The sequence below is a fragment of the Desmodus rotundus genome, chromosome 9, assembly GCF_022682495.2.
Source record: "Desmodus rotundus isolate HL8 chromosome 9, HLdesRot8A.1, whole genome shotgun sequence".
Classification (NCBI taxonomy): Eukaryota; Metazoa; Chordata; class Mammalia; order Chiroptera; family Phyllostomidae; genus Desmodus; species Desmodus rotundus.
In genome coordinates, this window is record NC_071395.1 from 58,624,866 (window position 1) to 58,651,491 (window position 26,626).

General features: G+C 58.5%; 1 protein-coding gene across 5 annotated transcripts in view; it reads left to right on the forward strand.

The window, feature by feature from the left end:
* Positions 1 to 26,626, forward strand: part of OBSCN (obscurin, cytoskeletal calmodulin and titin-interacting RhoGEF) — a 104,792-nt gene that overhangs the window by 67,651 nt on the left and 10,515 nt on the right. For 2 of the 5 annotated variants that reach the window (XM_071219246.1, XM_071219248.1), the window contains 29 exons: positions 464 to 542; positions 780 to 904; positions 1,069 to 1,266; positions 1,521 to 1,553; positions 1,771 to 1,869; positions 2,060 to 2,275; positions 2,641 to 2,713; positions 3,009 to 3,073; positions 3,996 to 4,115; positions 4,263 to 4,402; positions 4,766 to 4,966; positions 5,094 to 5,176; positions 5,350 to 5,523; positions 6,195 to 6,351; positions 6,650 to 6,766; positions 6,838 to 7,002; positions 7,089 to 7,247; positions 7,372 to 7,549; positions 8,104 to 8,217; positions 13,023 to 13,190; positions 13,549 to 13,651; positions 13,969 to 14,098; positions 14,780 to 14,894; positions 24,000 to 24,191; positions 24,847 to 24,943; positions 25,208 to 25,329; positions 25,852 to 25,964; positions 26,118 to 26,286; positions 26,463 to 26,544. In XM_071219246.1, coding sequence (XP_071075347.1) covers positions 464 to 542; positions 780 to 904; positions 1,069 to 1,266; positions 1,521 to 1,553; positions 1,771 to 1,869; positions 2,060 to 2,275; positions 2,641 to 2,713; positions 3,009 to 3,073; positions 3,996 to 4,115; positions 4,263 to 4,402; positions 4,766 to 4,966; positions 5,094 to 5,176; positions 5,350 to 5,523; positions 6,195 to 6,351; positions 6,650 to 6,766; positions 6,838 to 7,002; positions 7,089 to 7,247; positions 7,372 to 7,549; positions 8,104 to 8,217; positions 13,023 to 13,190; positions 13,549 to 13,651; positions 13,969 to 14,098; positions 14,780 to 14,894; positions 24,000 to 24,191; positions 24,847 to 24,943; positions 25,208 to 25,329; positions 25,852 to 25,964; positions 26,118 to 26,286; positions 26,463 to 26,544 — 3,787 coding nt within the window. Of the gene's footprint in view, positions 1 to 463; positions 543 to 779; positions 905 to 1,068; positions 1,267 to 1,520; positions 1,554 to 1,770; positions 1,870 to 2,059; positions 2,276 to 2,640; positions 2,714 to 3,008; positions 3,074 to 3,995; positions 4,116 to 4,262; positions 4,403 to 4,765; positions 4,967 to 5,093; positions 5,177 to 5,349; positions 5,524 to 6,194; positions 6,352 to 6,649; positions 6,767 to 6,837; positions 7,003 to 7,088; positions 7,248 to 7,371; positions 7,550 to 8,103; positions 8,218 to 13,022; positions 13,191 to 13,548; positions 13,652 to 13,968; positions 14,099 to 14,779; positions 14,895 to 17,901; positions 17,945 to 21,191; positions 22,904 to 23,999; positions 24,192 to 24,846; positions 24,944 to 25,207; positions 25,330 to 25,851; positions 25,965 to 26,117; positions 26,287 to 26,462; positions 26,545 to 26,626 lie in introns of those variants that run through there. The other 3 variants (XM_071219249.1, XM_071219250.1, XM_071219247.1) reach the window with 2 other exon arrangements.

Consider the following 26,626-nt stretch of genomic DNA (forward strand, 5'->3'; position numbering starts at 1 on the left):
ACTGAACCCATTTCTAATGGCCCCACCCTCATAACCTACTCACCTCCCAAAGATCCCACCTCCCAGTGAACTTGGGGGGCACACAAACATCCAGTCCCTGAGGCACCATTGTGGCTATGAGTGGAAGCCTCAGCTGAGGCCCAGATACAGCAGATCCTATCCTCTAGTGGAGCAGAATGGGAAGAGGCAGCCACTGTCCCTGCCTGCCATTTATGAAGCCCAGAGTCACCCTATGTTTATAATTTGTTGGGTCATGTAGTTAGTTATAGGCCTGGAACTTGGGCTGGTAACAGTCTAGGGGCAGGAGAGGCCACGGGGTAGCTGTGTCCCCATAACTTCTGACTCAGGAGGATAAGTGGCTCTCAGGGACAGCTGTGCAGTGAGAACCAGGTGGCCCCTGGGGTGGGGTTGTGCCTGGGCAGAGGGGGCACAGCCTGGCTCCAGCTTCACATTTCATCCCTAGTGACCAGCACCGACTATGACACTGCCGCAGATGCCACAGAGACCTCGTCCTACTTCAGTGCCCAAGGCTACCTGTCCAGGTGGGAGCCATGTAGGGGTAGGCAGTGCCCAGCAGGCTGGTAGCCCCAGCCCTGGAGTGTGGGTGGCTGTGCTGGCTTATAGTGACAGAATCCCAGACCTGGGGGCTTCACCTGGCCATGTGGCTTCTGTCCAGCATGTTAACGGGGGACCTGGGAAGCCATCTAGGCCTGACCCCACCCCTCCTGCCCAGGGCCCCTCACCTATCCATATCACACTGCCCCTCTGTTCTCTGTCAGCCATGAGCAGGATGGTGCAGAGTCTACATCAGAGGAGGGACAACTGCCCCAGATAGTGGAAGAGCTGAAAGACCTCCAGGTGACCCCTGGCACATGCCTGGCCAAGTTCCAACTCAAGGTGAAAGGTGAGGGGAATAGGGTCAGAGGGTCAGGTGGCACCTCTCCCAGCAGAGGTCGGGCCATGACTGTGACCCTAGGGGTCTCCATAGATCCTCCCCCCAGGCCAGGGGGAGGGCACAGTGCCCACTGCGCAGGGAACCTGTGCTGACCACTCCCCCTGTGGTTCCAGGCTACCCAGTGCCCCGCCTGTACTGGTTCAAAGACGGGCAGTCCCTGGCTGCTTCTGCACACATTCGCATGGTGGATAAGAAGACAGTGCACACCCTGGAGATCCTCTCGGTCACCGGTGAGGACGCTGGCCAGTACTCGGCCTATGTCAGCAACACCGTGGGCGCTGCCTACTCATCTGCTCGGCTACTGGTCCGAGGTGGGTGCTGGGACTGATGTCTGCCTACACCTCTCCCTACTGCCCCCCACCACCTGCAAGCATGGGATTGAGCCCACGTTCATTGCCCCATGTACAGAAGTGCAGTGGGAGAGCAGATGGCTCCCTGCCTGGATTCCAGAAGGGGCTGGGTGCAGGAGCGGGAGGGCATCCTTGGGGCCCCACCCCTTGAGCATGCCCTGGCCCAGGTAGGAGGCTCCATCCCACTTCAGGTCTGACTTTCCTGCCTCTTTCAGGCCCCACTGACCCAGAAGAAAAGCCGGCAGCAGGTGAGCCAAGTCCTGACCAGCAGAGGGGTGCCGGAGGCTCTGCAGGGCGCTATGGGAATGGCCATCAGGTGGAAGGAGAAAAGCACGCTGGAAACAGGCTGCAGGGACAGCTGCCCCGGGCCAGTGGGGTCTGGGCCTGGGGGGAGGGGCAAAGCCCAGGCACCACACAGGGCTGTGGCTCTATACTGGACACCAGCAGTCGTTTGTGTCTCCCCAGTTGTGCAGCAAGAGCTGGTACCACCCCAATTCCTGGAGAAGTTCACCTCCAAGAAGGTGAAGAAGGGCTCCAGCATCACTTTCTCCGTGAAGGTTGAAGGTAGGGCATCCTGCCCTCCCTACCCAGGATCCTCAGGGAGGCTCAGAGCAGCCTCTTCCCCACTCAGAACCTCCAGAGGACTCAGAGCAGCCCCTGCCCATCTCAGGGCCCCCCAGAAAGTGTGAGAGGCACCTCCCTAGAACCCTCTTCTCAGTGGGGACTGACTGTCCATTGTCCACTCCTGCCCCAGGTATACCAGCCCCAGCTGTGCATTGGCTGCGAGAGGAGGCTGAGCAGGTGCTGTGGATTGGCCCAGACACACCGGGCTACACGGTGGCCAGCTCAGCCCAGCAGCACAGCCTGGTCCTGCTGAATGTGGGCCGACAACACCAGGGCATCTACAACTGCATCGCGTCCAATGCTGCTGGCCAGGCACTCTGCTCCGCCAGCCTGCATGTCTGTGGCTGTGAGTGGGCATGGGTGGCCCAGTGGGGATGGGAGGGAGCTGCCACTGCTGGGGATTTGCACCCTCTCCCTGAGACCCCACCAAGGCCCCTCCCCAAGCAGAGGACCCAAGCAGTCTCTTACTGGCCCCGTTCAGCCCCTCTGTGGGGTAGAGCATCAAGTGTGAACCCATTCCTGCCCCTACCATGGGGGGGTGGGTGTGGGCCCAGTTGGGATGCCAGGCACAGCCTTCCTTGGCGGCTCTGGACAGACAGGCTGAGGCCCCCAGGTGGGAGTGGGTGGCCCACACATCCCAGGCAGAGGTCCCCACCAAAATCATCTCAGCGGGCTGGGTGTCAACCTGGAGGTCACCTGTCCTTCTGACAGTGCCCAAGGAGGTGGAGGCAGCAGGAGAGACAGCTGGGGTGAAGGAGGCCCTCATCTCTACCTTTCTTCAGGGGTGAGTGAGGGGCTGTACCAGAACTAATGGGGGTGTCTTGGGGATCCTGGCCCTGGGGTGGGGAACAGCATGCTGTTGGAGAGGGAACCCCACCCTGGGCCACAGCCTGGCTCTGTCTCTTGCAAGCTGTGTGGCTTGGGCCAGCCCCAAATCTCTCTGTGCCTTGGTTTCTCCATTGTAAAAGAAGCTCCCCAGGGCCTGACTGTGGTACCTGGCCCACTGCACTCGGACTCCCTCCCAAGGGTGTGGGTGGTGGGCTCACCCCAGGCCCTCAGGACATCCCCACCCTCTCTAGGACCCAAGCCACCTCTGAACAGATGCTGGAACCTGCAGGTTTCACTGACCTTGCTGGGCAGAAAGGTATGGGGGCGCACAGGTGGCTTATTCCTAATTTGGGGTGGAGTGTGGAGGAGGCTGCCTGACCCCAGGTGGCCTGCAATACCCGCTCTCCCAGCTTTGGGCTGGGGTTCCCCAGGTGCCCCTCTGGTTGCCCTTGTGCCTGGCCAGCCATTGGCTCAGCTCTCATGTCCAGCCATCCAGCTGGCTGTGTGGTGCCCAGGCGAGGGGCAGATGGTTGCCCAGTCAGGGCTGGGGTGAGCATCCAGACCCTTCCTGGGCACCTGCACAGTGTATTCTGGAACCTTGGTATATTTTTCACTTTTTTATGACAAGTATCGATCTGCACAGAAATAGAGAGGACAGGGCCATTTGCCCATCACCCACCTTCTGGTCACTTCTCGGGTGACCTGCACCTACCCCCTCAGCAGCCGTCATTCATCCCTGACCCCAGCCACCGAGGCTCGCACCCCCCATCTCCACACCCTAGGGCTAGATATCTAGGTTCTGCCCCTACCCCACCCAAACCACCCAAACCCCTTCCCAGACCAACTGCCAAGTTGATGCCACCAAGAGAGGAGGCACAAACCCTATTGGGGGCTTCAATGTCTTCATGCTCTTCCCCCATCCTAACCTGTACCTGGCTTGGCCCTGAGCTGCCCTGGCCTAGCGCCCTGCAGCTGTGCTGACCACCCACACTCCTGACCACCCGATGCCCCTCTCCTGGGCCCCGCTTCCCTGCATTTGTAGCCCTCAGTCATACCTTGTGTCAGACACCTCTGAGCCATTAAAGCCCCTTATCCTGGTCAGCCTATCTGCTTCTGGCAACATAGCCCCAAGCCTGTGTGATCCCATCTTCCCTGAACCCTGGGTTCAGGGTAGGCCTGCAGGGGCTGTTCAGGCTTGTCTTCAGTGCACACTGGCTGAGCTAGGGTCTGACCACCAGGAGAGCCCCTGGCGCCCAAGGCCCGTGGTCACTTGTCTCTGGCTGAGGTGGGCACAGAGGAGTTCCTGCAGAAGCTGACCTCACAAATCACAGAGATGGTGTCGGCCAAGATCACTCAGGGTGAGGGGTCTTTGTGGAGCCAGGTCTTGGGTGGGGGGGGGGGGCAGTGACCCAGGGCCAGGGCCCCCCACACCCATACCCTGGAGACCCATGGGGAGGGACACAAGGGACTGTCCCTTCCCAGTATCACATGCCCTGTGCCCCTAGCCAAGCTGCAGGTGCCTGGAGGTGACAGTGACGAGGAATCCAAGACACCGTCTGCATCCCCCCGGCATGGCCGCTCCCGCCCCTCCTCTATTGTCCAGGAATCATCCTCAGAGTCGGAAGACGGAGACTCCCGGGGAGAGGTGCTTCAGGGGCAGCGGGCTGGGGGGGCATGAGGCTGGGGGGAGAAGTGAGGGTGGGGAGGGAACTGGGTCCTCAGGGAGCCAGGAGGAGGAGGCTGGAAGTGCATCTCTGAACAGCTGACATACTGCTACATCCAGACACCCCCACACCCCCAAGGCTCCCCCCTTGTCACTCTGGGGTGGCCTTACCTGGCACCCCTTACTGTGTTTCCATCACAGAAATCAGTTGGGCCTGTTGTGTAATTTCACAGAATGTCAGGATGACTCCTTCCTCCCCATTCACTACCAGGGGCCCTGTGGCTTGGGGCCGTGAGAGGCCCTACTGACTCCTTACTGGGTCTGACTCAGCACCCCTTCCCCCAGATCTTTGATATCTATGTGGTCACGGCTGACTATCTGCCTCTGGGGGCTGAGCAGGACACCATCTCACTGCGGGAAGGCCAGTATGTGGAGGTGCTGGACTCAGCCCACCCTCTGCGCTGGCTTGTGCGCACCAAGCCCACCAAATCCAGCCCCTCACGACAGGGCTGGGTGTCCCCTGCCTACCTGGATAAGCGGCTCAAGGTACCTAGACTGCCAGGGGTGGGGTGGTTGTCCTGGGATTGTCATCCCCTGATAAGTACGGGAACCTGACCCCCACAGGGCTGGGCCAGCACCAAGGCCACCTACGACCCTCTCTGTTCCTCACCAGCTGTCACCTGAGTGGGGGCCTGCTGAGGTCCCCGAGTTCCCTAGGGAGGCCATGTCTGAGGATGAGTACAAGAGGCGGCTGAGGTGAGGAGCCATGGTGGGGGTGGGGGGGGGTGCAGTCTTTGCCTGGTGACTTTGTGTGGTAGGGCAACCCTATGGGAGTGGCGCCTCCACCATCTGTCTGGCCCCAGGCTTCATGTGAGGGGAGGTGCCCATTTAGCACCTGAATTCCTGGTCCCCTCACACTCTGCCTCCAGCTCCGTCATCCAGGAGCTTCTGAGCTCCGAGCAGGCCTTTGTTGGCAAGCTGCAATTCCTGCAGAGCCACCACATGGAGTACCTGGACCACTGCCCCCATGTGCCTGCCACCGTGGCCAGCCAGAAGGCTGTCATTTTCCGGAACATGCAGGAACTCAGCCACTTCCACAGAAGGTGGGTGGGCCTGTGTGCATGCAACACATGTACCCACATGTGGACACATGCCACACATTGCACACACACTCTCACACATATGCACATGTACCCACAGGTCTGGGCCTTGGGGTAGGCAAGAGCCAAGAAGAGAAAAGAAACTGGGGTGACCTGATTTACTCATGGGCATACCACATCTCTGTACGAGGTGTGCATGCATCCCCAGGAACCCAGATGTGTGCACCTGGGTTACCCATGGAGTCCCTGCAGCAGTCCCACCTGCTGCAACCTCTATACATAGGCACACATGCTCACATGCCCTAACATGCATGTGCATGGGCACACAAGACACACGAATGCACACATATACGTGCCCTTGAATGCCTGAGAATGGGTTACATGTGTATGGCACACAACACGCATCCACATGTGTGTACTGGTGTACTTGTGCCTGCACATATATGCCCAAATGTACGTGTAGTTCCTTGTGTGTGCCACATGTACATACATGTCTGCACACATGTGCGCTCCCTCAAACACTGCACACATGTGCTCCCATTGCCCTTGTCCACTTCACTCCCAGGAGCCAGTGGGACTAGGCGCTGGCTGGAGCCTGTTTCCTCCCAAGCCTGAGGACTGGAGCTGGGTCATGGGTTGTGGGCAGGGTCCTGACACTGTCCCTTCCATGGCAGCTTCCTGCAGGAGCTGCAGAGCTGTGACACAGATGATGATGTGGCCATGTGCTTCATTAAGAACCAGGTGGCCTTCGAGAAGTACCTGGAGTTCCTGGTGGGCCGAGTGCAGGCCGAGTCGGTGGTGGTCAGCACAGCTGTGCAGGAATTCTACAAGGTGCCTCTTCCCCCAATACTGCTGGCCCCATTTCCAAGATCATCTTCCCTGACAGTGCCCTGCCTTTCCCCACCTTCCAGGGACCCCCCACCAGCCTGCCCAGGTCCCCAGGCTCTGGCTTAGTGAGTAAAGCAGGCAGAGCCCCCTGAAGTTTTTGCCACCTGTCAATGACCAGCCATTGAGGGGAGGGCCCACCTGGGAAGGAGGGAATACGTGCTTGCTCTCGGGACCTGGGTAACACAAGCCACCCCCCGGGCCTCGCCCTGATGCCCTGAAACCCACTCTGCGGTTCCCACAGAAATACACAGAGGAGGTGCTGTCAGCTGCTGACCCCTCACAGCCGCCCCCACCCCCGCTACAGCACTTCCTGGAGCAGCCAGTCCAGCGGGTCCAGCAGTACCAGGCCCTGCTCAAGGTAGGCTGGCTGTCCCTTGCCCTCACTACCTTGTCCTGCCCTGTGGTAACCCTGACCTGCTGTCTCTCCAGGAGCTGATCCGCAACAAGGCTCGGAACCGGCAGAACTGTGCACTGCTGGAGCAGGCCTACGCAGCGGTGTCTGCCCTGCCTCAGCGTGCCGAGAACCAGCTACATGTGTCGCTCATGGAGAACTACCCAGGCACCTTGGAGGCCCTGGGCGAGCCCATCCGCCAGGTCTGGGGTGGGCGCCATGCAGGGTGGGTCATAGGGCAGGGTGGCGGCTCTGCCCCAGGCTGACCAAGGGCTGACCACTCTCCCAGGGCCACTTCATCGTGTGGGAGGGGGCACCCGGTGCACGGATGCCCTGGAAGGGCCACCACCGCCACGTTTTCCTGTTCCCCCACCACCTGGTAGTCTGCAAGCCCAGGAGGGACTCACACACTGACACATTTAGCTATGTGTTCCGGAACATGATGAAGGTCTGTGGGCATTAGACAGCCTGGTGGGGAGGGGGGCGGGCTGCAGGGTGTGTGAGGGAGACCTAGGCCGGTCCTCTGGCCACATCTCATCCAGGGCAGTGAGCCTGCCTCCTCCCCCCCACAGCTGAGCAACATCGACCTGAACGAGCAGGTGGAGGGGGATGACCGCGCCTTCGAGGTGTGGCACGAGAGGGAGGACTCGGTGCGCAAGTTCCTCCTGCAGGCGCGGACTGTCATCACCAAGAATGCCTGGGTGAAGGAGATCAGCGGCATCCAGCAGCGCCTGGCCCTGCCTGTCTGGCGTGAGTGCCAGTCCTGGTGTGGAGGCCAGATGCAGGCTCAAACCTTTTAGCTAGGCCATCTGGCTCAGGGACACCCAGGTCCCTGCCCCTGCCTGGGCAGCCACCAGGGAAATGGCTGCCTCCTGGGTCAGTTGGCTAGCTCTCCCCTCCATCACCTCAGCCTCTCTATGTGCTGAACTGGGGTGCTGGGCTGGCTCTGACCCTAGTGGGGACATTGGGTCTCACTCAGGGGATCCCAGCACACAGTAGATGCCCAGGGGTTTAGAGGTGTGAAGGTCTGACCCCTGGGTCTCCTTTCTCACCTGGAATGGGAGAGCCTCCTTTTCAACACACTAACCTCTGCATACTCCCCACCACTCCCCAGGAACACCCAGCCTGCCTCCGATTCAGAGCCCAGTGTGGGCCCAGTGTGGGACCCACAGTGGGCCCAGTGTGGGATCGCAAGGACTGGTGTTTGTAGCAGCCACACCCTTTGGCCTTGGGACTTCTAGCCCTGTGGGGGGGGAGGGGAGGCGGGGACTGAGGGCCCAGGTATATGGTGTGTGTGTCCCCAGGGTCCCCAGATTTTGAGGAAGAGCTGGCCGACTGCACAGCTGAGCTGGGTGAAACAGTCAAGCTGGCCTGCCGTGTGATGGGCACACCCAAGCCTGTCATCAGCTGGTACAAAGGTAGGTCCCCATGGCCTAGAGGTGCTGGCCCTGCCACATAGAAGAGCCGCCCCGACGGAATCAAGCTGACCAGGGACCTAGGGTGGTGCCTGGTCAGGGGCTGGGTGTGAGGGACAGGCCTGCTGCCCTAGATGCCTTCTCCCGAATCAAGGAGAGCCAAGCCAGGGTAGAGGAGGCAGGACAGAGGGCAGCTCAACTGCCCGAGGGAGCTGCCTTCTGGGGGCGGAGACAGGCGACAGCGTAGAGACAAAGGTGTGATGTGCCAGCCTGAGAACTAAGGCAGAGCCAGGCACATGTGTGTGAAGGTTCCAAAGGGCAGTGATGAGGCCAGGAGGAAGGGGTGCGGAGGCAGAACAGTTGGGAAAGAGGGCTACTATGAGGCCTCGGGCTTGATATGAGTGTAATGGGAGCTGCAGAGAGTTCAGGAACACCGAGGTTGGGGTCCCACAACCACCTTTCAGGCCAGTGATTCACCAAAAGGACTCACAGAACTCAGCAGAGCCTTTCCACTTAGGTTTCCAGTGTATTGCTGTGGAAAGGGGCAGAGTCCAGGTGGGCTGTGTGGACAGCTCTTTCAGCTTTGGGTCTGCTGTCTCTGAGTCCCTAGTTCAGGGTGAATGTCTGGGTCCAGTCCTGGTTTTGGAGGCATAATCCCAGGACCATGGATCCTTCTTGTCCTGCTTGTCCACAACTAGCCCGGGGTGCTTGTTCGCCCATGAAGGGCTGAGGGTGGGGCTGGAGAGGACACTAGGGCATTGTGCTGGCACATGCAGGAGGGGTCATAACTGTGCTATAATCAGAGCTGCATGGCAGAACTGGTGGATACAGCAGCTAATTGTCAGTGGTGGCTTCAGAGAACTGCCCGGGGCCTCCCTTCAGGAGGGAGACCTGCTGGGCCATGTCATGGGGCCCGTGGAAGTCTCCTCCCAGACACCTCACCCCACATGGAATGTCTGCAGCTCAACTGCCTCCCTACCATCCCTCTTCGCCCAGAACTTTTACCTGAAGGGTGGGCTCATAGGGACAAGGCTGTTCATAAAGTCACCCAGAAGTGACTCTGTACCCCTTGGGCCCTCCCTTTGGACCGGGCTGCTCCCAGGAGCATGTACAGGCTGGCCACCTGTGAGGGGAAAGAAGGATGCACCACACCCAGGCAGTCAGGGTGGGGTCCTGGGTTCTGACTGCGGTGGGCAGTCCTGGTCTTTCACCCTGACTGTCACCCAGTGAGACCCCAGAGGGGCGCTCCTCTGGAGACAGCTGTGTCCAGTGAGTGAAAGGGGCAGCTGGACAGTTGGCTTATGCTGACATATTGGTCAAATAGCAGGTGGTCTGAATGGCCCACAGCCATGGGGTCAGAGCCGGCTGTTGGCTGACCCAAAGCAGCATCATGGTGGGAAACACCACAGTGGCCCTGGGAGGCACTGACCTGCCAGGACAGGGGTCCACTTCATGCAATATGCCCCCCATCTAGAGGAGAGTATTTCTCGACAGTCCTCTGTGTGGTCTGACGTGGGGTCAGTGCCATGCACCCTGTGGCAGCCCTATGTGGAACCTTGGTGACTTGGGTGGGAGCCCTCTCAGCGATCTCTTTGCTTCCATGGCTCATGGTCTCAAGGGAGGGGGTGTCTTTCACCAGGCCATCTGTAGTTTGTTAAATGGCAAAAGAAACAACCAGGCCATTCGCAAAAGCTCTAGGACAGGAAGAGCAGCATTGGGCAAAAGATTTGCCAACAGACAAAATGTCCTCATACAGTAGGAGCTGAGTGTTGGGGGCAGAGGGCCAATCCCTGACCCAGCCCCAGGCAGCTGCCAGGGAGCCAAAAGCACTGGAGACTTGTGTTAGAAGCCTTGCCACATGGAGGCACCACAGACCTGTGATAGCCATGTAACCTACACCAGCTGGAGCCACAGAGCAGGGACTGCATTGGGCTGGTGACAACCTACTCCCTCTGGCTGTGGCCTGTCCCTTTACCCCAGCTACCTCATGTCACACGGGAGGCCCAGAACCTCCTTTCTCCCCAACCTGGGAAGAAACAGACTATGGATCTGGGCAGTGACATGCTCCCTGCGTGGGCATTCCCCCAGGAGTGTCCACTGCCCATGTTTGGAGCAGGAAATTCCACAGCACACATCAGGGTCTAGGGGCAGGAGCCACAGCTACAGTCCCCTGACTTGGCATCAAGTCAAAACTATCTTCCTGGAGAACTGGCAGCCTTGAGAAGATTCCATCATTGGAATCCAGGCACCTGTATCTGGTAGACCTGTGATGGTCTGACTTCTCCCCCCTGCTCAAGGTCCTAGCCATATAGGATGGGCACAGAGGACCTCTAGTCCCTCTGGCCCAGAGAGACTGACACCGCTCCTGATCATTTTCCTCCTAAAGCTGTGGTGGTTGGGTAGAGGGGGAAGAAGGGGCCAAGTGTCAGGGATGGAACCATCCCACACACACTTCCACAGTTTAGTGACCTGCAGTGCTTTGGGCTCGCCCAAACCCTAACCCAGGCAGCATGGCCCTTCCTGCTGACATAACACTCGCCTCCCATCGCTGTCTGGACTCCATGCCCCTCGGCTCATTGGGGTCTAACTTGCATGGCACTAACCTTTTTTGATGGGGGTGTCCACTTAGCAGAACATCTCAAATCTCTCTCCCTGAACAATATGTCTGAGGAGGCAGGGGCACCTGTCAGAACACACACCCCTGTGGGCCACCCCTCCTGCTGTCACCAGTGTTCTACGGTAGATGCCACACAGGCTCCACAAGTGTGTGCCAGCCATTTCCCATGGGGCTTTGTCTGTGCAGAGAGGTGTCTCGTGCCAAGGCCCGCTGCCTGCACCTGGTCCTTCACTAGTACCTCAGAAAGAACCCTCCATGCATGCGTGCCTGATGCCTATCCTCGTGCCCCAAGTTCTCACTTACTCCTGCCCTCTGGCCACTGGGGTCAACGATGGCCCAACACAGGTTGTAATGTCTGTTGATGTTTTGGAAGAGGACTGTATATGCAAAGCTCTCCCCAAATGCTGAAGGAGCCAAGAGGCCAGTGAATGAGCCAGACTAGTCTAGCTTGTCAGTTAAGGAATTTAACAGCAAACTTACATACAGAAATGCAAGATGGACACTCTTCACCTCCCTGACTGTTTTATAGCCAGTGGGTGGAAGGTTGGGAAAGAAGTGTTTAATCTAAGGGGAGGGAGAGTGCCAGGTGCCAAGAGGGTCTGACATCAGAGCTGGTTAAGAGACAGAAAAGTCAAGGGCAAATTATTCCAGAAGCAGAGCATGGATCTCCCAGGGGCGGGGGCCAGGAGTCAAGGTGGCCCATTAGCTTCAGTAAGATCAATTGGGAGGTGGGAGGTGGGGCGACCTACAGCTGAACCAACAGCACCAAGGAGAGAGCATGTCAACCAAGGCACCGACCAGGAGGAGGCTGTCTCTGAACCCACTTCTGGGTGTGCAGGCTGCAGTCACCCACCCAGTGCCTCTCCATTCACAGGCAGCAAGCAGGGCAGGCTTCCTGCCCAGCTGACCACACAGTTGGGTTGGCATGTCCACCACCAAGTCCCATGGACCTCCCTCAGGTCCTGTTAACTGGCCACCTTCTTTCTCTTCTGGAATGATATGTCTCTGACAGCATCCCTTTCTGGTCACCAAACTGAGTATCCAGCAGCAAAGCATCTGCCAGCCAGACACAGACACAAGCCGCAGGTCAGAGACAGAAACTGCTGTTCACAGAAAAGCGCAGTGTTTTCAGTCAATTGCCCTGATCTCCATGTCCAGGGCCAAATGTTAGCTGCACACAATGGACTACACTGCAGGAGAGACCCCAAGTTTGAGGAGGTGCTGCGCTTTTATGGAGCTGCTGACACACCTGCCCATTTGTTCTCCAAAGAGAGAAATACTTTGCAGGCTGTAAGGAAGGAGAGGGCTCCGTTCCTGCTGCCCTGGATGCTGCAGGGGTCTCCTTGCACAAGCACCTGGGAGCTGAGCGGGCATCATGGGAATGCAGGAGAAGCATGGAGAGCTCTTTTCTGACAGTAGGAGGAGGACTGAGAATGGACTCTCAACCAAGAGGTGTTCTGTGGGAGATGGAAGCTGAGGAGAGGGGTTTTGGGAGACAACGAGAAGGTGGTACTGGAGGCGGGGAGGGGGTGAGAACAGCTTTCCTGGAACACAGTACAGGGCATCAGAGAAGTGGGGTGTGGCTGGAGCCTTGTTTTGTATATGTTAAGATCATTTTTTAAGGTCCCTGTGAATTAAATGTCAAGATGCAGGTTATGAACTTGTAACTTAAACCACACGTGCAGAAGTATTGTAAAGTGTTTGTTTATGGAACTATACGTATTTATGGAGGAAAGAGTTCCTCAGAGTGAAAAGTACACACATCCCCATTCCTTACCCAGGAAAGAAACACATTATGGGCACAGGCATTAGGTTGGGTGGGTGTTTGGACAAGGGTGATTAAAGAGATGTCTGAGTGTGTCTGCTGGGGGAAACCGTCAGCGCCTTGTAGTTGTCTGGAAGTCACACTTCATTGGCAAGGTGGCTCAGGGTCTGCTTATTGGAATAGGATGTCTGTTGCCTTCAGGTAAGAGCCTGCCCTCCAGAAGCCGCACTGTGCACATGGAGGTCTGGGGAAGTGTTCAGGGCTCCTCAGGTTGGCCAGCGGGACCCTCAGCAAGAAGCCTTGTTTGGCCCTTGTGCTTCAGGGCAGCTCTCCACTCCCCATCACCACCTGTGACTCTGCCCCCCAGGCAAGCCCAGCCTATCATCCCCATGGGTCCCCTCTGTGACAGCCCTCCCTCCTTTCCAGATGGGAAGCCAGTGGAGGTGGACCCTCACCACATTCTCATAGAAGACCCAGATGGCTCATGCACTCTCATCCTGGACAACCTCACCAGCGCTGACTCTGGCCAATACATGTGCTTTGCAGCCAGCACCACTGGCACAGCCAGCACCCTGGGCAAGATCCTGGTGCAGGGTAAGCCTGGGAGGGAGGCTGGGTGTAGGGCACCTGGGCAACACCCACCGCAGCAGCCCCCAAGGGGTACAGGCATTCGGAAGGAGCTAGCGGGGACCGTGGCTCTCTGACCCAGGTCTGGGGGCTCACTGTCAGGTGGGGTCCTGCATATTATGCTATCTCTCTTTTCTCTCTCTCTCTCTCTCTCTCTCTCTCTGTCTCTCCATCTTTGTCTGCCTCTCTATCTCTTCCTCCCTCCATCTTTCTGTGTCTCTCACCCTCTCTGTATATGTCTCCCTCTGTCCCTATCTCTCTGTCTCTGTGTCTTTCTCCATCTCTCTCTGTCTCCCTTTGTGCCCCATGCCCTGCGACCCCTCAGTTCCTCCACGGTTTGTGAACAAGGTCCGGGCAGTACCTTTTGTGGAGGGAGAGGACGCCCAGGTCACGTGCACCATCGAAGGTGTCCCACACCCTCAGATCAGGTGGGCTGGGGTGATAAGGGGGTGGGCCTGCCCGGGGCAGCCACTTCTATCTGAAAATCAAGGGTCGGCAGCATGTACATGAGGTCTGGGTGTGTGAGACAGAAGCTCGGTCTTTTGGATGACAAGTGGGGGCCTTGGGACCAGTGTGTTCTGACATAGCCCTAGCTGCAGCAAGGGTATGCCAGCTGGATATGGGCAGGTGGCATTCAAGAGGGTGGGCGCAATAAGGGCACCCTGACCAGAGGGGTGGGTGAGGGAGGGTCATGAGCACAGAGGATTCGGGAGAGGCCCCAACTGACCACCAGGGCTGGCTTCAGGTGGTACAAGGATGGGGCCCTGCTGTCCCCTGGCAGCAAGTATCGGATCCTGAGTGAGCCACGCAGTGGCCTGATCAAGCTGAAGATCCAGGAGGCCAGCAAGGAAGATGTGGGCTACTACGAGTGTGAGGTAAGGAGGGGTGCAGGAATGTGGTGGTAGGCTTGTCATCATCAGCTAGTATATATGACGAGATAGGGGACACCGGATTCGCTGTCACCCACCATCTATGATGACATAGAGAACCCCAGACCTGCTGTCACCAACCAATCGTGAGGTGCTAGCAGGACTCCATAAGGGGCCTGGGTAGGGTGTGTCCTCAGTTGTGTGGGACAGTGTGCAGGCTTGGCTCCTCCTGGCTCCATCCTCCTCTGAGATGGTGCTGCCAGCAGCCTGGGGTAAACCGGGATGGGTCTGGCCTCCACATCGGGTCCTGAGGACACAAATCATCTTGTCAGCTTGGGGCCTGTCCAATTTGGTTACTCTTGGCCACACGTAGTGACTAAAATTTAAATCTGTTAAAGCTAGCTCTAAGTAAAGATTCAGTCCATTTCCTGTGTTCAGGGCACACAAAGCTGCCATTTGGAACAGTGGGGACAGAGAGTGTCCTCCACCATCATGGGATCCTGGGCAGTACTGGGTCCCTTTGGGGACATGGTAGCTTCTCTAGGACTCTGTGGCCAGGCTTTAGGACTCTGACACACAGGAGTGGGTGCTCCCATGTTCTAGCCAATCCTTACATTCCCCAAAGAGATGCACCCGGCTCCTTGGGAAGCTGAGGGCCCTCAGTGGCTTCTGCTGTCTGTCCCACAGCTGGTGAACCGGCTGGGCTCGACACGGGGTGGCATGGAGCTGGGCCTGCAGAGCTCCACACTGCAGGCCAGGGAACAGCACCACCACCGGGAGCATACCACCGCCATGGTGGAAGGTAGGTGAAGCCACTGAGGGTCTCAACCTCAGCCTTAACCTGGCTGGAGTCTCTGTACACCTTGGCCGGGTGGAGTGAGACCCTAAGTCCTTCCAGTGAGGGCATGTTCCTTGGTGAAGAGGCATTGGGGATATGGAGGAGCTGCAAGGCCCCAGACTGGAATAGCAGGCATGTGGGACAGTTGGTGGTGGTCCATAAACCCAGAACCCAGGCAAGGCTGGAGGGGCAGCCCTGGGGTTAGAGACTCAGGACCTGCTCACCATCCCCAGGACAAAACGAGTGTGTATAAAAGGCCAGACCCGGGCCTGAGCAGTCCGCCAGACAGAGGAGAGCAAGTCCTCATGGGAGGGGCAGGAGGGGCGGTAGATGGGACAGCTCCACCTAAGAGGAGGCCCCTGCCAAGTGCAGAGTATAGGCTGCTGGGTTCCAGTTTGGCTCCCAGGAGAGGCAGCAGGTGTCGGACCTGGTCCTTCCATACCAGGTGGGCTGTCCATGTTGAGCACAGCCCCTGGCTGCCCCTGGAGTTCTGGTGCTGCCCCTGGGGTCCTTGGAGAGTGAGGGGTGGGCCAGGCCACAGAATGGGCCTCGTCTGGGAAAAGTGTGCTGTTGGGCAGGAGGGAAAGGGCAGGGAGATGCTTCCACTCACATGTACGGTGGCTCTAAGGTCCCAGGTGGGCCTGGTGGGGGATGGCCAAGATGGAGGGGAGGGCAGCTGGCACCTGTCCTGGGCCTGCTCGGTCTGAGAGAGCAGCTTTATGGGGCTCAAGGAGCAGGCTGCCACCCCAGGGAGAACTTCTCCCAGTTTGAGCTGTGCCACCTGGAGGGGCTGTCTGGTAAGGTGGTAAGCCTCCCGTCCCTGGAGACATGCAACACAGGCTGGGCCAACGCCGTGTGCAACTGCAGCTTTCATAGCAGGATGAATTTAAATATGTGTCCTTCCAAGTTCTGAAAGTTGCCTTCTGTGATCTTTGGGCCACTGAATCCAGTGCCTTTATGGGGCCCAACGTCTGGGGGCCACTGTCCATCTGGACCCTCACAGATTCAGGCCACCTAGTGCTCAGAAATTGGCCTTGGGGCCTTGGAGACCCTCCAGAGCTTTGCAGGGACTCCGCCCTCCCTCGTGGGCAGGGGTTCTGTTCCTCATCCCCCAGAGGGCAGCCTGAACTGGCTGAGCCAGGTCCCACCGGAAGCCCCTGGGGTGTCTGTGGCACTTCTGCATCCTGCTGGGTGGTGTCTCATGGGGACGTGCCAAGCAGGGGCCATGCCATGGCACACCCTGTCGGCTGGTGATAAGTGCATCTTACAGAGCCATTCACTCCGCTGTCACGATGGATCTTTTTCTGTCAACATTCTGTGACCAGCCAGTGGTGCAGGAAATGGGGCTATGCCTCACTCAGGGAGATGGCCGTCCTCGTGGACCCTGGTGTTGGAGCCTACCACCTCCTGCTTCCTAACCTTGTCCTGCTGCTTCATCGTTAACCCAGTGGCCCCACAGCCAGCTGGCCCTGTGGGGTGGGCACTGCCCCCTCGCTTGTGAAACTGCGCTGGGCTGGAAGCCACTGCTTCGCAAGGCTGCACCCTCCCTGTGGTCGCCAGCACTCATAGGGCCCAGGGCCTGTCAGGCAGCAGTTAGGTCAGGAACAAAGTGCAGGGTGCCAGGCCACCACTCCCCAGAGCAGCAGGACAGGCCCTGGTCAGGAAGGGTGAGACAGGGTGCTTGGGTCTCTGCTGCTCTATGCACAGGGTCTGGCTCTCTCTGGGCCCCACTTAGACCACACACACAGTGTTTTGGCTGATTCCACTCTCTCCCAGTGGGCTGCGCTCTCTCCAATAAGCAGCTTGCACACACATCCATGTGCATGCACATGCAGGCAGACATACACACATGCATACACACATACAGTAAGTGTGGCTCCCAAATGTGTGTCCCAGTGTGGCACACACAGACACAAATAGCATATCCAATTCACACACACCTAATCGGAGAAAAGCTCACATGCTCTCGGTCGCCTAAAGCGGACCTTATTCCATGTGGTACGGCAGCACAGCAGAAAACCCGCAGACCAGGGGCCGGCCTTGGGCCCTACTGCCTGAACTTTGAGCTTTCCCTTCAATCACCCTGAAGGATGGTGACAAGGGATATTGAAATGTGAGGGTGCCGGTAGCTGTGGGATGCTTGCTGTCTAGGTGGGCAGGACTGGGTAGGACATCTGCATGCCAGGCCCAACCCTGCCCAGAAGCTGCAGAGAAAGAGGACTTAGATGGTTGGGCACCCTACTGCCTGGTCCTTTCTCCCTCGCAGGACAGGGACCGCAGGCCCTCTCCCACTGGCTCCAGAGAGGAGGAAGACCCAGTGCTCCTATTGGGAGACTTAGGTTTCCCAGCTCCCCCAGAGTTCAGGACCCTGACAGGAGCCTGCAGGCTGCTCCTGAGGGACTCCGTGGTCTCCTGCCATGCAGCTCAGATGTGCCTCCTCCAGGACTCCAGTCATTCTCTCCTAGAGACACCTTTGGTCTCTAGGATGTTTTTTGTTTTTTTGCATCAGCCATCCTGGTGCTAGTTTGGCTCCTTGCTCACTGTGCAGCTGAAGGCTGTTCCTTCTCCCTCTCTAGCCCTCAGTTCCTATGTCCGAAAAGTCAGATTTTGCGTCTGACAAGTTCCCAGGGCTCCCTAGGCACATGGCTGGAGGAGAAGCTGGATTTTTCTGTGTGGGCAGCTTAGGTTGTCCCTGAAGCTCCTGCAAGATCCTCAAAAGGGACAGGGGTGCTGCCCTCCTGTGGCACACATTGTTGTCATGATACTCGAGGCACACATGGTCACCATTTCAGAGGCAAGGGAACTGGGGCTTTAAGCAGAAGCAGCCGTCCCAGCCACACAAGGCCAGGCAGGGCTGGGAGCCAGGGCTCCAAAGCTAAGAGGGTTACTTCGCTGCCACGCCACTCAGAGAGCTCAGCCCAAAGCACTGGCTGATCTGTAACCCTCGCTATTCCAACTGTTTTCTTTGTAGTCACTGAGCAGGAGACTAAAGTCCCCAAGAAAACCGTCATCATGTAAGTGCAGGCGTGTTCCTAACCTTCCCTCTGACTGCAGTGCACCCTGCATGCCCACTAACCCGCCTGGACCTTGCCTGTGTGGTCTGGCCGCCTGCTCGCCTGACTGCTGCCCTCATAGCCTTTGCTTGCCACACAGAGGGCCGCCCCTGGTAGAGAGTCCCAGGCAGCTGCCCTTCCCCTGAGACCATAGCCACCTTCATGCTGCTGAGCTCTCTCTTCCAGGGCCTCAGAGCCCTCGCCATGGCTGCCCTGTCCCCGAGGGCAGACTACCCCCACATACTTCACAGTGTCTCACCCACGGCTTGGACCCAGAATCACACCAGTTGGGGTGGACCTGGGATTGACAGCTGTGTCCCAGGGTGCTAGTGGGCATGTTTCTGCCCTCCAGCACCCTGGGACCTAGGGCATCACTGCCCAACAGAGCGTCCTGTGATGATGGAAATAGCGTACATTTACATAGCCTCCCACAGTAGCCACTAGCTGCATGCAACTATTGAGCATTTAATAGTGTCTAGTGCAACTGAAGAACTGAATTTTATCTAATTTTCACTAGTTTGACTTTAATTAAAATAGTGTAATCATAGTAGACAGCACAGCTCTAAGGCCCTTAGAAGTCTCCAGGTCCAACATTGGGAAGATGGGGAAACTGAGATTCAGGGAAGAGAGGAGTGTTGTTTAAGGTGACTCATGATTAGAAGCCGGCTGAGAACCCATTTCCCTGGTGCCACACCCACGGTCCTCCCTCATCCTTCAGTGCCTTCAAGGCTGAGGGAAAAGCCACATGGCTGTTCATAAATGAACAGCACAAGAGGTCCAGAGCTAGATGAACCCACAGAAGCAGGGTTAGTTTTGGCCTGGATACCCTAGGAGGATTTCCAATGTGTGCAGGTGGAGGTGGTGGAAGACCTTGCCAAAGCCAGGAGGCAAGAATGACTGTTGTTTCCAAAGGCCAGGTGATGAGAACTCCAGGGTGGGTAACCTCCTAACCCTCTTAAGGGGTCTACCGTTGGTCACATCTCTGGAGAATCCCGTGTTCAGATGTTTGATGAGATCCTGGATTGATCCTTCCTTGACCTGCTTCCTCTTCCCACAAGGCAGGTCACCTCCCACAGCAGAAGGGGCTGCCTAGGGCAGCAATGAGTGCCCCATGGCTGGCACTCCACAGCCTGACCCAGATCAACTCCACATCTCATCCTGAAGGGGAGCGTTTTTCTTGTTTATGTTCAATGGAGACAAATGGAGCAGCAGAGATGGGGCCACATGGCCCTGAGGGAGGCATCAGAGATGACCTGTGCCAGTGGGAGGCTGGACGAGGGGGCTCCTGACCCTCAAGTCCATGTGTTCCAGGCTCCTGGAGGTTGCCACCCACACCCTGCAGGGAGTATGGCCCTTCAGCTTGAGGAGAGGAGAGAGGCAACTGCCTGACCTTGCATGCTCCTGCCAGGGGCACACTGCACCAGGAGGGACAATGGGGGGCCAAGAAGGCCAGAAGGAAACTGGCTTAGAGAGACAGGACACCACTGCTACCGGGTACCCCCATGCTGTGCCAGTGGCCTCAGAGCAGGATGCCCATGTGCCCTCATGGGGGCAGCAGTGAGCCCAGTAGAAGGGGGTGGCTTTTTAAAAAATCTGTACTAGAGAATTTGAGAGAGAGGAGGGGCAAGAGAGAGACAGACAGACAGATAGATAGGAGACAGATAATCGATGTGGGAGAGAAACATCCATCGGTTGCCTTCTGTACGTTCCCTGTACGAGGGATTGATCCTGCAAACTTAGGGTATGTGGGATGATGCTCCAATCAACTGAAGCCACTGGCCAAGGCTGGGGGTGGCATGCAGAGGAGTCAGCCAGAGTCCCAGTTGCACCTGACTGTCCTATCTCAGCCTGAGGCCAGTAGATGGGGCCCAGACCAAGTCTGCCCAATATTCACACCTCTGGGCCTGGGTGTGAGGCCCGAAGGCAGGCCTTGGCCCTGAGCAGGCCACAGCCACAAACCCCAGTTTCCCATCAGTTAAGTGGGGATAGCATTTCCCCTTTGCCAGGCGAGGGCAGGAGGGGCAGGACCTGTAACTGCTGCGCATCCTGAGTTGTGGCCACACATCTCAGACCCTGCCTGGGCGTCACTGCTCCTGGTTGCAGCCCCGAGTCAGACAAAAGCAAAGCTGGAGGGAGAGACAACACCTTAGTAATGGCAGGCAGCTGGCAACAGCACTGAGTCGTCACCACCTGCATGCCAAGTCCTTCCGCCTGGGCCTGAGAGGAAAGGCAGGGCTCAGGGCCCAGGGCCCAGGAGGGCTTTCTGTCACTCACCCCTTCTCTGCTTCCTCCCTGTTTCTCACTGCATCCTTAGCACCCTGCCAGCTCAGTGGGACTGGATGGCAGGGGAGGACCCCTGGTGGACAGGCTTCTGACTGTTGGTCCGGGGCAAGTTTTGAGCCTTTTTTAGTCTTGTCCACTCCTATAGAATTGGGTCAGACCCATCCCCTGGTGCTTCTGCAGAGTCCCCAGTCAGCACCCCATGTACACTCACACGCAACCGGCCTTCAGTTCTGCCTCCTTTCCCCTTCCGTCCCCTATTTTGGGAGACAAGGCCCAAGAAAGGGAAAAGCTAGTCTGAGATCACAAAGCCTATGACAGCAGAATCATACCCCAGGCCAAGTGTCCTTGCCTAGCATCATAACCCAGATCAAGAGGCCAGGAACACAGGCTGCTTGCCAGACCTCTGACAACCCACACCTGCACCAGCACCTGTGGCATCAACTGTCCAGTCTGTCCCTGCCCTCTGAGAGCTTACTGGGGAACCCCCCACTATGATGCAAAGCACAAAACACTGGTGGGATGGACAGGGATGGCTATGGGGTAGTACCTGTCCATCAGCTCTTCGAGGAGGACTGGCATCTCCCAAATGGGGTCACCATCTGGCCCAGAGGGACACTGCAGACTGGACTTGGTCTGGGGTTTGGGGACACCAGTGTGATGCAGTGATGTCTCAGCTCTTGTTTGGAGGTCTGCACACCAGATCCTCTGGTTGAGTAGATGAGACTTTATGTTTGTTTCTTTGGTTCTCTGGCTGGAAGTTGTAGAGACTGGGCTCAAGCGCACATGTAGGAGCTTGTGCAGTCTCAACCATTTGCTTGCTGGTGCACTAACCTGATCTCTTGTGCTGGCCCTGCATGTGTGGTAGCATGGGTGGCAAGCCAGGCTGCGGTCTCTGTGCCATCCCCTCTCGGCCCTCTCCCTGCAGAGAGGAGACCATCACCACCGTGGTGAAGAGCCCCCGAGGCCGTCTCCAGTCCCCCAGCAAGTCTCTCTCCCTCTCGCCTTCCCTCCGCCCTGCCAGTCCCTCCAGGCCAGGCCTGTCAGCCCCTGAGCTGCTGAACTCTCCAGGGGCCGGCCAGCTCTGCAGGCCAGGGGTGGAGCTGGGATGGAGGCCCACTGTACCCACGCTGTATGTGACAGAGCCTGGAGCCCACACGCCAGCCCTGCCCAAGGGCACTGGGCCCCTGTCCAAGTGGGTAGAGGTCGAGGAGACCATTGAAGTCCGGGTGAAGAAAACAGGCCCTCAGGGTGCATCTCCGACCAGAGAGGTGCCCAGCAGTTCAGCGGGGTTTCTCTTCACGCTGCCTGGTGGGACCCCAAGAGGAGACCCCAACACAAACAACTCCAACAACAAGCTGCTGGCGCAGGAGTCCCTGCCCCAGGGCAGAGTCTTCTGTGTGGGCGCTGGACTGGAGAGCCCTGAGCTGTCCCCTCCCAGGGCTGCTGAAGAGGAAACCCCTCTGGAGGTGCAGGATGGGGCAGGTGTCTGTCTGACAGAGGAGCCCCTAACAGCCCATGACCTTCGGGGTTATGACCCCAAGATTCTCACACATGATGGCCGTGTGCTGACACTGGCTGACCTGGAAGATTACGTGCCCCGAGAAGGGGAAACCTTTGGCCGCAGCAGCCCCGTGACCAGTGCTTCCGATGACCCGCCCTGCGAAGTCTCAGTGCTCCAGAGAGAGATCCGTGAGCCCATTGTGGGGCAGCCCATCCTGCTCAATGTGGGGCGTCCACTGGGCCTCCAAGGCCCCGTTGGCTTCTTCAGCCACCTCTCCCAGGAGGTGGCTCCATCAGGCCGTCCTGGTGCCTCCTGTGTGCGGGAGACCTGGGCTGAGGGTCCCACACCCTGGATGCCATCCTTCTGCACCCAGGTCCATCGCTCTGTGGACAGTGGCCTGAGTAGCTTCAAAATGGAGGTTTCCACCCAGAGGGCCAGCTTTGGGACAGTGGGTGAGACAGTCACCCTGCACCTTTGCCAGGATGGGGACAAGGGCCCCAGCCCCTCCCAGGGCTGAGACTATGGTCGTGGTCACGGGTATAGGCAACTGGGGGTTGAGACAGTGACTCTTGGAGCCAGGAAACTGCTGACAGGACTGCCAGCTGCTGTGGCTGCACCGGGGGGTGAGGAGGGGAGTGGCAGTAGAAGAAGGGTCCTGGCACCTGCACCCACCTGCTTCATAGCTGTCCTGTGTTTGGGGCTCAGGAGAGAGGCCTGAAGCCAGCACCTTTGAACATGTGCTCTGACCCTCCCCTTGCTCTCCAGCAACTCGGGACTTGAGCGGCCCATCCTCCCCCCAGGTGCTTCCTATCTCATAGGGGGTCTCCAGCTGAGGACACTGTATGCACAGCTGTAACCCAGATTATCGCGGTTCTGTGGGAGCAATAGGGAGACCAGCTCCAGGTTGTGTCCCACCTTGTTTGCTGCGGTAAAGCCCTGCCCCACACCAAGGTGCTCAGTGGGGGCTTCCCCAAGGGCATGTCTTCCCCATGGACACTTTTCTCAGCTTCCAGGAAGGCCCGCTAAGGTCCACTGGGGCCTGCAAACCTCTTAGGCCTCCCCTGCAGAGTGGGCTGGGATCTGTGGGTGGGAAGCAGCCCCTGTTAACTCCATGATGATAATAAACTGGCTCCTGCACCCCATATTCTTCTCCTTCTTTCTTCTTCCAGTGGCTCTGGCAACTTGGGCAGGAGGGGTCTTCTAGGCTGGGCCCTCTGCTGGCAGCCATGGGTGGGTCCTGGCCACCCTTGGGTCCGTGGGTGGAGGCGGGACAGCTCATCATTCTGGCCCGTTAGCACTTGGGCTGAGGGGCTGGTTGCCAGTGCACATGGTATGCCTGCCCATGGTGGTGGCTCTCAGCCTGCCGCAGGTGAGCAGGCCTTCCTGGCCCTCGTGCAGCTGGGCTGCTGTCAGGACATACAGCGGGGGTATGATGTGTGTGGGGTCCTCCTTGGGATGGTAAAGGACAGGGTGGGTGCCCTAATGTGGAGAGGGTCTTGGGGCACGAGAGGGCTTTAGGCCAGGGACCTGCTGGGAATGGAGCAGTGGGCATGACTGGGTACACTTGTCAGGCCTCAGTGATGCTACCCAGGGCTGGCAGCCGGGTGCAGGAAGGCACTGCACCTAGGGCTGAGGGTAGGGAGGGTCCAGTGGTTCCTTCGGGAAGGGAGGCCAGGGCAGGGGCTAGATGAGGGTGGTGACCTAGGTCCAGTCAGGCTGTACTTGGAGGGAAGGGTGGATAGGCCTTCAGGTAGAATGCCCTCCACGGCTGAGGATGGGGCTCCCATGGGAGGGCAGCAAGGGAGCCCACCCCTGTGGACCCCCAGGTCCCTGACTTGGTGTCAGGCTGCAGGCTTCCCATATCCTGGGGTCCAGAGTGAGCCAAGGGGGAGGCCAGTGTGCGATGAAGGGATGGGGAGAGTGAAGACTGAGGGATAGACAGGGCAAAAGGCAGGTGTCCAGGCCCAGCTGCCCTGGGAGGTGACCTCCTCCAGTGCTCTGCATTCACTCTCCTGAGCACCCTGTCCACCCACTCCCAGGCCCCTTTCTCCGTCAGGGCCCCACTGCATGCGCCTCCTGGGAGAGTAGTGATGTGTGGGTGGAGCAGGTGGTGGGAAGAGCAGCCCGGTTGGATCCCCTGGACATCTTTGAGGACCAAGATGGGATTCCTAAAGCCCCTCTATAGGTCCAGGCCACGCCTCACTCCTACATGCTGACCCGCTTTGCCTACAGGTGCTGCTGTCCCACCTCCAGCTGCCCTGGAGGAAGAGGACCAGGACATCAGGTCTCCCCAGAGGATACTGACGGGCCCTGAGGCTCCAGGAACCTCTGCAGGGGACCACGCCAGCCTGGGCCCCAGGGGGCCACTTGCTCTCCAGGAGGCGAGCCCCCAGCTCCTATGCACCGAGGCTCCACATGAACCCGGTGAGGAGAAGCAGTGGGCTGACTGCAAAGTACTCCCTGCTATCAGAACCCCTCCTCTGTGCTGACCCCAACCTCATGGGTACCCATCCCATGGGAGTGAACTGGCAGAACCCTGGGGACCCGGGCATACTGAAGGTCCTGGGCAAGGCCTACCCCTTGCGCAGGCTGTCTATGAAACTAGGCAGGGAGTAGTTCGGGGAGGTTCTGCCCACCCTGAACACATCTGTCCTGGGTGTGAGAGGCCTGCTGGTTCAGACCCCTGGCAGACAGCTTGGGCACCCTAGGCTTGAGGGCAGGTCAGGAGGAAGGGGGAAGTGGGAGAGGAAGAGGAGAAGAAGGACAAGACACCTTTCACCTGACAGATGTGGTCACAGGGAGGCTGCCGAGGCTGCTGCATCCCTTTGCGGGGTGGGGTCAGGGTTGGGGGCTAGGCAGCTCAGGGCTGGTGGCCTGGGCTACCAGCTGGGACAGGAGGGTGCCCTGGAAGAAGTGTGCATGTGTGGCAGGAGCCCAGGTTTGGGGGTGCAGAACCTGCACCCTGCTCAGCCTGTGCTCCCGCCTTCTGGGCCCTGGAGGGTGGTGCAGGGGCACGTGATGGTAGACAGCCCCTGCCCCACCCCAGCCTCCATCTCACTGGGCCCTGGCCTCTCCCCAGCAGAGCCCAGGAAGGTGCTGCAGTCCCTTCGCCCTACAAGCCAGGGTCAGGGCTTGGTGCCCCTCTCTGTGGCACACGAACGAACTGTTCCCATCAGGTAATGTCCCTGGCGTGCTAGGAGGGACATTCCATGAGGGACGTCTGGGGGCAGGGCGGGAGGCTAACAGCACCCCAGGACACTCCTTGTCAGCCCCACTCTTGGGTGAGAGGTGTTGAGGCCCCTTGTTCTACATTCCTTCGCAAATCGTCTGCTGCAGCCCCAGGTGGAGGTGTGGCAGGGACCCAACTTAGCACGAGGGTCAGTGCCCACCCCCAGCAGTGGGTTGGCAGGCAGACAACTCAACCCACTGCCTGGCTCCAGGGTGGAGACAACGGCCTGGCCAGAGACAGGGACCATGAAGCTCTGGGATGTCTGCAGCCACGTGTTCACGGAGACCATGCACCAGACATATGTGTACCAGGCTGGCGACGTGGGGGCCACGAGTAGGTTGCGTATGAGACCATGTGCCCTTGGCTGGGTGACACTTGCACAGGGGGGCCATCTGATGTATGCCAGCCCTGCTGTGGCTGCCCTTGCTGCCCTCAGTCCCTGAACCCCCTCAGAGGGCTTCACTGGGAAGAGAGGCAGGCAGCAGTGAACTGGACAGCCTTTCTGTGGTCTACATTAGCATGCTGTGCATGCCCTGGCCCCGGAGAGCCAGGGTTCAAGCAGGAGAGATGGTACTCCTATGGAAGCAAGTACTTCCTAACCGTAAGGAGCCTGGGTGGAATCAGGAGGGGGGCCACCTTCACTTGGGAGGCAGGGGGGCTCTGTGTCACCCTGGGAGTATCTGAGGGCCTTGCTGTTTACCTGGGACACCAGGACATGCCTGGAGTCCCTGCTAGCCAGCCAAGGCCTCGGTGACACAGTCGCCAGCTCACAGACTCAGTGCAGTGTGGGCTGCAGTGGATGGCCAGTCTGTGCAGCCTAGACTTCTCCCCATGAGTTCCCTCCCCCACCCCCAGGGCCCCCATCCATGCAGGTCACCATCGAGGACATACAGGCACAGAAGGGCAGCACAGCGAAATTCCAGGCCGTCATCGAGGGTAACCCACAGCCCACAGTGACCTGGTATAAGGTAGGGATATGTGGAGAGTGGGGGCCTTGTGCCTGGAGGAGGAGTGTATGAAATCCCCACTGGACACTCTGTGTCACTCACTGAAGGTGGGGTGGACCCCAGTGCTGGATCCCAAGGCTGGGCTTGTGGTTACCCCACCACCTGTGCCTCCAGGACAGTGTCCAGCTGGTGGACAGCACGTGGCTCAGCCAGCAGCAGGAAGGGACAACCTATTCCCTGGTGCTCAGGAATGTGGCCCAGCATGATGCCGGTGTCTACACCTGCCTGGCCCAAAATGCTAGTGGCCAGGTGCTGTGCAAAGCAGAGCTGCTGGTGCATGGGGGTGAGTTGGGGGACCTCCCCCAGGCCTGATCCTGGCTCCATGTGGGTGTTGGGTTCTGTGGGCTCCTATAGGCCCAGGCACAGGGAACTGTCCCCGCAGACACTATGGAGTTGGGGAACAGCAGGAGGGGTGGGAATCTTTGCCCACACTGATGGCTGACTGCTCCCTGACTACAGGGGACAGCAACCTGGACTTAGAGAAGCAAAGCTATCGCAGAAAACTGCACTCTTTCTACGAGGTCAAAGAGGAGATTGGGAGGTACCCTGCAAACCTGCCCCAGGAGCCTCGCCCCCCCAGCCTGCCGTCCTGTACCCTGGCCTCCCAGAGTCCCCAACCCAGG